General features: G+C 40.0%; 1 protein-coding gene across 1 annotated transcript in view; it reads left to right on the top strand.

Moving 5' to 3' along the window:
- Positions 1 to 4,615, top strand: part of LIX1 (limb and CNS expressed 1) — a 48,267-nt gene extending 43,652 nt beyond the window's left edge. The window contains exons 5-6 of the mRNA XM_007466865.1: positions 2,351 to 2,428; positions 4,174 to 4,615. Coding sequence (XP_007466927.1) covers positions 2,351 to 2,428; positions 4,174 to 4,461 — 366 coding nt within the window. The 3' untranslated portion in view covers positions 4,462 to 4,615. The remainder of the gene's footprint in view (positions 1 to 2,350; positions 2,429 to 4,173) is intronic.
- Positions 4,616 to 10,200: the final 5,585 nt, after the last annotated feature.

The raw sequence follows: 10,200 nt of genomic DNA on the forward strand, positions 1-10,200 counted from the left end.
GCGGCCATGGCTCACGGGCCCAGCCGCTCCGTGGCATGTGGGATCCTCCGGGACCGGGGCACGATCCCGTGTACCCTGCGTCGGCAGGCGGACTCTCAACCACTGTGCCACCAGGGAAGCCCCAGTGGGGCTACTTTGATAAGAAGCATAGTGGTGAGATCCAGATTAGGCAAGATTTGGTTATGGAACAAACCACTCTCACTTTTCCAAATTAGCATAAGAGGGGTGGGTTACCCAGACACTGGACCTAGGACCCTGGGCAGACGGTGGGGTCAGCGTTTGGGGCAGGAGGCGTAGCTCAGCTGGTGTCCGTGTCATATCTTAATTAATGGAACACATGGTTTTGCTTTTACTAAGGTCTCTGTGGGTTCTTGGGGGTGCTTACTGTGCAGCAGTACATACACAAAATCCCAAACTGTATCCCAAACTGAAAAGAAGAAAAGCATTACATTCTAATGGCAGTTTTAGACGTGAGAATAGTGCTATTTTTTCTGATGATCTTATCACTTTAAATTTTACCTCATAATTTTAAGATAACTGGAATCTCAGAGTGACTTTGTGTCTCCTGATTTTCACAGTGAAAGCGTTTTCCAGAGCAAGCAGATGTAAAGACAATAAAAGTCCACTTTTTTTGAATGGGCATAAGACATCTAAGTGTTAAGTTTCCATAACTAGCTTCATGACCAGGAAGTTCCTTAATTGTATTGTTATTTTCTAACAATTTTGTGGTTGTGGTTTGTACTACTAATCCACAGTAGATGTTTCTCTGGTCAAAAAAGAAAAAAAAAATGCAGGTAACTTCAATGGAAGACTGCGAATCCTAATACGATTAGGAAAATAAAATCTTCAGTGTGTTGAATACACATTAGCTTGCCCTGGGTATCATGCAGGGAAAGGATGGTGCTGACAGAAAGGCTTAATGCTGTGCTCAGCCCTAGCCATTGAATGTGAAAACTATGGGTGAGTTTTAATGTCAGTTCAACCTTATTGTCCATATTTTAAGGCATTTTCTTGACTGAATTTATAAACTTAGGGGTTTTTTACAATTTCTGTAGTTTGTCCATTATATGTTTGTCCAGTATATTTAAATTGTTTTCCTTAATACGTAATATTGTCGCATGATTCAAAAGGTGCAAAGAATGTCAGAGAAAGGTCTCCCTCCTTTTTTCTCCCCAGAGGCAACTCATGTTACCAGATTCTTTTGTATCTTGCCAGAACTCTTCTAGGCATTTATAAGCAAATATTTATAGGCATCTCCTATTCTTTTTAATCAAATAGTAGCACACAGTGTACATGTTGGACACTTTGCTTTTAACTTAACAACACCTCATAGACACTCTTTATATTAGAACTAGAGAGCCTTCTTATGCTTTGTGACTGCAGCATATTTGGTAGGATGAATGTGTTGTAGGGAGGAAGAATCATTTTCCTTCTGCCCTTCTGAGTTCTTAGCTGAGGCCCCTGTAATAAAAGACAGATGAAGAAGAGAAAAACAGAAGTACACTTCATGTATATGTGAGAGGTACCCAGGGAAAAATGAGTACCTCCACAAGGTGGCTTAGAATTCAGGATTGAATACCATCTTAATAGGGAAAGGGGAGAGGGGACATAGGCCTCTCAGGCCTTATAAAATCTTTAAGAAAGATGAATGGGCCCTCAGAAGAATAGATGGGAGCTATGATAGTTTGTGACAAAGTTTGTCTGGGTGTAGAATGGACTTTAGTTTCTACTTCTGTGATAAGAGCCAATCTTCCCTGGTTGATGCAACTCTTGGGGAGGGGATTTATGACAATTGTGTTCCTTTTGGAGGATCTGTCTTTAGGCAGATAAGGGGAGTTCAGAGAAAGCCTCTTTGCAGTTGAAGTATTTACAGCTCAAAATAATCAATATACCCAAGTGGCATATTTGGGGGTGCCGTATTCTGCTACACTTTAGGATGATATTTTATTTAACCATTCCTTTAAAAATGAACATTTAAAATATTCCCAGTCTTGGGAAATTTTAAAAAGTGATACAATGAATAGCCTTGCCTGTACATTATTCTAAGATGTGCTGGTATATTTATATAATTTCTTCGGTGCATAATTGTTAGAGCATATGTATTTTTAATGTTGAAAGGTATTAGTCAATTATTCAATAATTTGTGCCAAATAGCAGGGGAGGGAAGGAAAAATGCTCCGAAAGCCTAGGACTGTGGTATTTGAAAAGTCTCAAAGTGTTCTGACAGTACTGTATATTCTATTTCCCAAATATAGTTGGGGGTCAGAGTTATGCCCTGCTCAGCAATCACTGAGGCACTTTCCTTCACATTTCTGCTTTGAGACTAATGATAGGTATTTGGGTTTTATAGGAGCTTATGACCATTTTCCAACTATTGCACTGGAATGGAAGCCTAAAAGCCCTTCGTGAAACAAAGTGTTCCCGACAGGTGAGATTTTCCACTAAAAACAGGTTTGCATTGTATGGACTGAGCAGATGGCTTGTCATCTTCCAGGATATGTATCAGTCCAGTTGCATCAGGCACTGACCAAAAATGCACACTAAGAAGAATGTTGGCTGGGCATAGGCCTGATTTAGATACCTGTACTGAAGGCCAGAATGAAGGGATCATTAAGACAGACTTAGTTTCTAAGTTAAATACTGAATCTACTCTATGCACCTGTCCTGCCTGCTGAATGTGTGCCCTCTCCCACTCTTCAAGGCAGAAAGAAATGTGAGTCTGCACTGCTTCTGAACCTCCTCACTGAGAACAGGTAGAGTCGGTTGTGTAGCAGGAGGATTTTTCTCATCCCCACCAAATGTCCTTAAGGGACAACAGAAATGATTGTAAAGGTGGACAACCTGGTATTTCAGTCGCTCCCGTTTTTTGGTTTGGAAGTTTCTTCTTTATTTTTCAGAGACAGGGTCTCACTATTTCTTTGCTACCTATAAAAAGCACCCTTCTCCCTTTTTTTAGTAGCAAAGACAACCCCCGCTCCCATGCACTTAATGGTTCTCACCTACTGTCCCTCAAGATTTATTCTTCCTTTACCCCATTAGACTTTGAAGATGGTAGTTTGTTTTGAGAGTTTGCTAACAGGAATTTGTATGAGAAACAGAGCCTCTACTAGTCAGCAATATGAGGGTGGATGTAAGAGTTTTCCATGCACTGCAGCCCCAGGAGTTTTTAGTTGTTCTTTGCTTAGAAAGCCTGGCTTTCAAAATGTCAAAGATGGAAAAGAAATGAGTAGCTGACAATGGCTTTGGCTGTTCTTTTCTTTTCCTTTGATTTAATAAAAATCCTTTGAAATATGCCGGGTTGGTTATAAACACTTTTCCATGATTGTTTTTAATTTGTTAAGGTCATAAATAAATACCATATGTTCTTGAAAATAAAAGTAAACAATGCATCCGCTCCACAAGATCTTCTTAAAGAGCATCCATCAAACTTATACATGATGTTACAATGTATTGGTAAATTTTGAACATGAGAATTGACAGATAGTGACAAATTTTTAATTATTTGGAGAAAGTGAGAGACAATGTACATGAAGGTACCATTATGATATCAATGATGATAATACCTATATTCCATAATACATTTTTAAAGTTCTTCCCATAGTTTCTGTGAGCCATTCAGTCTGTCATCTTCCTTATGCTAACAACATAGCAGTTAGGAAGTTGATTCTCCTGGTGTCTAACTCTTGTCCTGATTCAAAGCTCCCTGCTTTCTGCAATGGGTGTGACCAAACCCAGTTCTGTCCGAATCCTTCCATATAATTGTTTCCCTTTTTATCTTGCCAGAGGAGATAATGCTGAGCAGAAGAGTTCAGTGAATGAGATAATGTTCATACCAATTGTTATAGGAATGCATTTTCAAAGGAAGACATATTTTCTAGCAAGGTCAGAGCTCTGTTCTGTGAACATTATTGGGTCATTCCTGGTGGTGGTGTTTTGATTCAACCTGGAGTGACCCTACTTTGTGTACCAGCTTAGCCCTCTATTTCCTTTAAGAGGTATGTCCTGAGATTTGGCTTCAGTTTGTGAACATCAGAGAGGTTTGGTTATTGGTAGAACCCCTGGGGGTGTGTTGGGAGTAGTGGAGGCACAGGAAAGGAGGCGTCAGAAGGCCATGAGCCCAGGTACCTTTGTTGCTCTTTACTGATACTCTGGACTTTGTTTCTTGGCTCCCAGGAAGTCATCTCCTACTATTCCCAGTATTCCCTAGATGAAAAGATGCGCAGCCACATGGCCCTGGACTGGATCATGAAGGAGCGGGAATCACCAGGAATTCTCTCCCAAGAGCTACGAATGGCCCTGAGGGAGTTGGAGGAAGCCAGGAAAGCAGGACAAGAACTACGGTTTTACAAAGAAAAGAAAGAAATCCTGAGTTTAGCCCTGACTCAGATCTACAGTGATCCTGACACTTCCTCACCCAGTGATGATCAGTTGAGCCTCGCGGCCCTTTGCAGCTATCACTAACAAGGCCAGGTCCCAGCTGCCCCCAAGGCGGGCAGAGGCCGGACTGTAACATTAGGAAGCTCATTGAAGGAGGTCATCAGAGGCTTTAGCAATAGATGCTGCCTGAAGGCTGTACTAATTCTCCCCACCCATTCCATTCATAGAATCTCAGAGTAGGAGGACACTTATAGGACCCAACATGTCACTCAATGCAATTTTCCCATCACACTCTCGATAGTTCCACCTCAGACTGAAAGGATGGAGACAGGATTGCTTGAAAAATATTTTCCAGGCCTGGCTTTAACCTGAAGCCTTGTTGACACGTGCCTTGCTAGATTATATATGTTGTTTAAAAGAATGGGTCAATGTAGCATCCCTGAAAAGAACACTAGCCAGGACTGGGGAAAATAGCATGATAGCAATTAAAAAATGCTTGGGATTAAATAAACAATATGGATTCTTTTAAAAAATATCCAGGGGTCAGAGTTTCTTCCTAAGCTTTGTAAGCTACAAGATCACTTACGCTCTGCTAGGTGTAATCCAAAACTTCAGTGAGGATTTTATCTGGACACCCCACTATCAAAGATTTTGAACTGGTAATAGTATGAAAATACTATATAAATGTAATGTGGCTTAAAATGTCATAGTAATAAAATTTTTTTTCAATCCACTCTTCCATATGGGGATAACTATCACCCAGGATAGTACCCTCACATGTATTCCTCAAGAAGAATTAATATCCATTTTTATGAGTCCTGCAATCAGTCATATGCATTTTTAATCTGCAAATAGATCAACTGATTTATTTTTATTTCTGCCACTTCTGTCATATATCTATAATGGAGAAAGTTACTGTCATTTCAAAGGTTAAAACATTTTGAAAAATCATTAGCATTTAACAATGCTTATATTCACATTTGATTTGTTTCTCATGCATTAGAGCAAAGGAATTATTAGCTGTCTTTGTTATTGTTCAAGAACTTAAGCCACCAGTAGCTCAAACGTAGTGTCATTTTTCAGTTTAAATTACTGGAATCTTCTTTAAAGAAGGGATAAAACATTGCCATCTCTTTTTCAAAATGGCTCGGATCAATCAACAGATTAGAAAACCAAAAGCAAATACAAACCAATTTTTAGATGGTTCCTGGTCACTCAGATTTAAGAATGGCAGCAGTGTCAATTTTAAACACTTACAAGTATTTCCCTATTTTTAACATGGAAAGGATTATCTTGCATTTACTCCAATAATTCAAATTTAAGAAAACAGTTTTCTCAATTTTAAATAAGGTTTCTTTTTCTTCTTGTTTAGGCAAATGCACATTAAGTTTCATGAAAGCTAAAACCATTATAATTACATTAAAGTTTACAAAAATGTGAGTTTAGCTTCATATCTAAATATCTACAGTGCTAATTGTCACTCCTTGAATCCCCATAAAACTGTATACTGAGTACTATATACTGAGCATATATTTTGGAATTAGCCTTGTTAATAAAAAATTAACTTCATACATCATATTTTTCACATCAGGGGAAAATTTAGCTATATATCTGCCCTACTCAAATGTCTTGAAAAAGTAATGCTATATAATATTAGATAAATTTTATTTAAAATATTTGTTTTAACAAAAAAAATCACATTTCTCCCCATAATGAGGCTAAATGTCACCTAGAAGAAATTTCCGAATAGGAATTAGAATTAATATTTCTAATTTGAATAAATTTTAAAATTAAATTACTTCCTATTTAAAGTAATTTTTTCATAAAGTCATTACTCGTTATCATTTCAGAAAAGCCACAACTTCCCATGTTGGGTGTGATTAAAGGTAGGTAGATCTGTACTGCATTTGCAGCCTTTAACAATGACCAACTCAAGCTGACACCATCTAATTAGATGCAGGAACAGGAATCAGCTGGGAAAATATTAAATGTATTCTCTGCCCTGCAATTAGAAAACTGTACCCATTCTGTACACTGAAAGCAGAGGTTCTGTCTTGGCCACTGTCAGCTTTTCCTGGCTGGTCAAAACTGCCTACTCTTCCTACAATGGTAGGGAAGTTTCAGCAAAAGAAGCAAAAGTCAGAATCTTTGCCACTGCTGCTCCCTTTGATGCTCATTTATCGCAAATCAGTTTCAGCTAAGACCTAATGGCTGTCAGTACATCACATAAATGTCTATAATCCTGGCCCTGAAAAGAGCAGGGTTGAAGAGCAAAGTAGGTTGTTATTATTTTTCAATTTCTGTATCTTGTTCTCAATAGCACACTGTGTTGGAGGGGCCTAGAGCGGAGGATTCTCTATTTAAATATATGGAGCTATGTGTTGTAACCTTTTGTGGTTATAAACCCTTTGAGAATCTGATAGAAGCTATGGACTTTCTCCTAGAAAAATAGCACGAAGCATATACATACAAAATTACACTGTTTCAGAGCGTATGTGGACCTCCCCCAAATCCATAGATTGCTCTGTCCAAGGACCCCCAGGTTAGAACTCTTAATTTTGAGCACATACTTACAGTTTCTTTTTTCTTTTTTTTTTGCGATACGTGGGCCTCTCACTGTCGTGGCCTCTCCCGTTGCCGGACGCGCAAGCTCAGCGGCCATGGCTCACGGGCCCAGCCGCTCCGTGGCATGTGGGATCCTCCCAGACCGGGACACAAACCCGTATCCCCTGCATCGGCAGGCGGACTCTCAACCACTGCGCCACCAGGGAGGCCCAACTTACAGTTTCTTAAGCTTTTCAGCAGGGATCCAACTAACTCAGACATCGTCCCATTAACCTATCTCTAAGATAAATGTCATCATCCTTAAATACAGTATTGCACTGTATTTTGACAAGAGATAGTTTAATTCTCACAAAACCCCAATACACCACATTGTTATCAAAAAAATAGCTTGAAACAAACTAGTCACTAAATTTGTGTGAACATGTTAGAATATTACAGATTTAATAAAGTCATTGTTCCTCTAATGATCAGAATTTGGCTGTCTATTTGTTCAAAAGATATAGTCCATTGATATGTTTGCTGTTAAATTCATTCACCTATTTCTAGAAAACGAAAAGAATCAAGCCATAGATATTCCTGAAATGCTGTACCTACATCAACGATGAATCTGGTCAGCTAGGTCTCAGGACAAAGAGAAAACATAAAGGTTTAACACCTTTCGGTTTCTTTAGGGAAAGCTTTTGAAGTCAGGAGTATTGTTGTAGTTGACTTTATCTCTGAAATGCTTCAGAGAGTTCTCAGTTATATCATGCCATGCCTTTCTTTCTTGCCAAAGGACAAAAGAAGCCAGACTAAGAATATTTTTATTATCCTTGACTATGTTTACAGGTAAACACTATTCAAGACATTATCTATTATATATTGTTGGTGTTTTGTTTTGTTTTGTTTTACCTTGCAGAAATGTAAATATCAGTCTTTCTTCTATGGTGTCCACCGTGTTAAAGAGCAAATATTGAGACTGTTTTTAGCCAGGGTTCCAGGAAAATGAAAATTATTTTCCCTACTACAGTGGTTTTCTTTGGCTGCCCATTAGAAATATCCAAAGAGCTTTAAAAGATCCTAACTGTCCAGACTGCATCCAGACCAATGAAATCAGACTTTCTGGAAATGGGACCCAGGCATCAGTATTTTTTAAAGCTCCCCAGGTAGTTCGAAAGTACAACAAGGTTGAGAACCACTGCTCTACCCAGCAAGTTCTGGCTCAGAGGTCTATGGTCTAACTAGTGGGAGCTGTTACTTAACTTGGCATTGGCTCCAAATTCAAAATGTTGAGCTCTTCTGATTTAGGTAGGAGCAAAACCTTTTGCTTGAGCAAGAGGCTTTCCTGGAGCCCAGAACTAAAGCAGAGCAAGCATGCATGTGCGCACACAAACACACACACCTTAGCAGGAGAGCCAGATTCTGCTCCAGGGTCCAGGCTTTCTTTCACAAATATGATACACAAACTAACTGCCCCAGAATCATCCTTTAAAAGTACAAGTTCCTGGGCTACACCCAGACCTGCTGGCCAAATTCCAGGAGAGAGTCTGGATTATTTATCACTCCACCAGGTGTTTCTGATCACACAAATTTGAGTTCTTTTGGCCTAGAGCTACCTAGCACATTCTTTAGTAGGCAGCACAGCCCTGGCCTTCTGATATAACTAGCCTCTTGGCAGAGAGAGCACAGAAAGGAATAAAGGGGAGAGGGAAAGTTTGCCTCTTTAGCCCGCCTGGAAGCTAGAGAAGAGCAGAAAGGGCAGATATATAGCTGCCTTTTCTCTCCCAAAAGAGCTCCCACTCTTTTTATCACTTTGGCTCCAACATTTGGAATTACTTTTAATCCCTTTACTAGAAACCGTGAAAATCTCCATTAGCTCATGGTTAAAGTCACTTCTTTAAACCTGACTAAACCCTGGTAGCACTTTCTTCGCTGGAGCAAAGTAGGTTGTGGGAAAGGGAAGCAGAAGTTTCTTCCTGCGAGCTGTTGATTCTCTAGTGATTGTTGGTTTTCAGGTGAAAGTCCCAAATTGCGATCTATTTTTAGGCAGTTCCCAATTTTAGCAGCAATTCCGTGTCACAAGTCCATTTGTAAGTCAGTTAGTTGTTCAATCCTGAGGATGCATTCTTCTATAGGAGCAAGGTCATAAATGGTGGCCAGTTTCCTAGACTAGCTTGTATAAACAATAGCGTACCTTAAATATTGATTTATATGGGACCTAATATGCTCTAGGTTGTGGGCAGGGGAGAATAGAATAAGGGGCAGCTGTGGGTCTAGGGCATATTATTGTGGACCTACCTCCTGGGGGCATATTCCTTAGTCTCAAACTGGTTCTCCAAATAGTCCCCTTATTTTCTCTTTGTCCCCCACCCCAAGATTTAGCTTGATAATACCCCACCCCCTGCCGTCACTTGTTGCTTCTTCTGATCATGGTTTCTCCTATTGCTGACTTACTAAAGAAGTGCTTTTCTCCTGCCTTTCCTACAAACACTTTGAAACTTTCTAAGAATTGGTATCACTAGAAACAGGAACATTGGATGACCTAAAAATGGCAGCTACTAAGCCACTTTGCAGGTCCTGTGGGGAAAGACACAAGCACATGAAACAGGACTGCATTATTGTACTCATCCATGCCCCTCAAGTTTCCTGCTTCTTTGGTGTTCTCATTTGGCTCCACAGGCATTGCCCCATCCTGATCATGGATGTCCCATAGCTAGCCAGTGATTCTGGGTAATCTGGCTCAAAACTACAAACTGGACTGATCAGTCTGTCCCCCTCAGGAATGTGAACTAAGAAACATGGAAGGAATTTGGCAGTTCAAGTTGGGAACTGAAGTTGGAAGGGTCATATTCATGAGCGCTGTGCAGGCTGAAGTGATGAGGAAGTAGGAATGATGAGTCAGCAGAGGAAGCTGGTCAGTAGAAAGAGGAGAGGTGGTTGGTGTGGACAGCAGATGCAAGGAGAGGCAGAAACACAAGTCACAGGTGAGAGCATGAGGCCCACGAGGAAACCATGAGAGCTGCTGGCCCAAGCACCCTTCAGTAAATTCACTTACTCTTTACCTGAGTGGATCACACACTTTGCAACCAAAGAAATCTCACCTTACTAATTTCAGAGCAAAATTACTCTAGATTATCCTGGACTTTTCATACTAAGAATAGACCAAGAAAGCTGACATGAGGAGAAACCTATTCAAGCAATAGAAACGCTGCTGAGAAAACTAGACTTAGGACTGGTGACAGAGTTAAACTTTTCCCCACTCACTGCTCCTTCCACTCC

This window comes from Lipotes vexillifer, unplaced genomic scaffold (assembly GCF_000442215.2).
Source record: "Lipotes vexillifer unplaced genomic scaffold, Lipotes_vexillifer_v1.1 scaffold364, whole genome shotgun sequence".
NCBI lineage: Eukaryota > Metazoa > Chordata > Mammalia > Artiodactyla > Lipotidae > Lipotes > Lipotes vexillifer.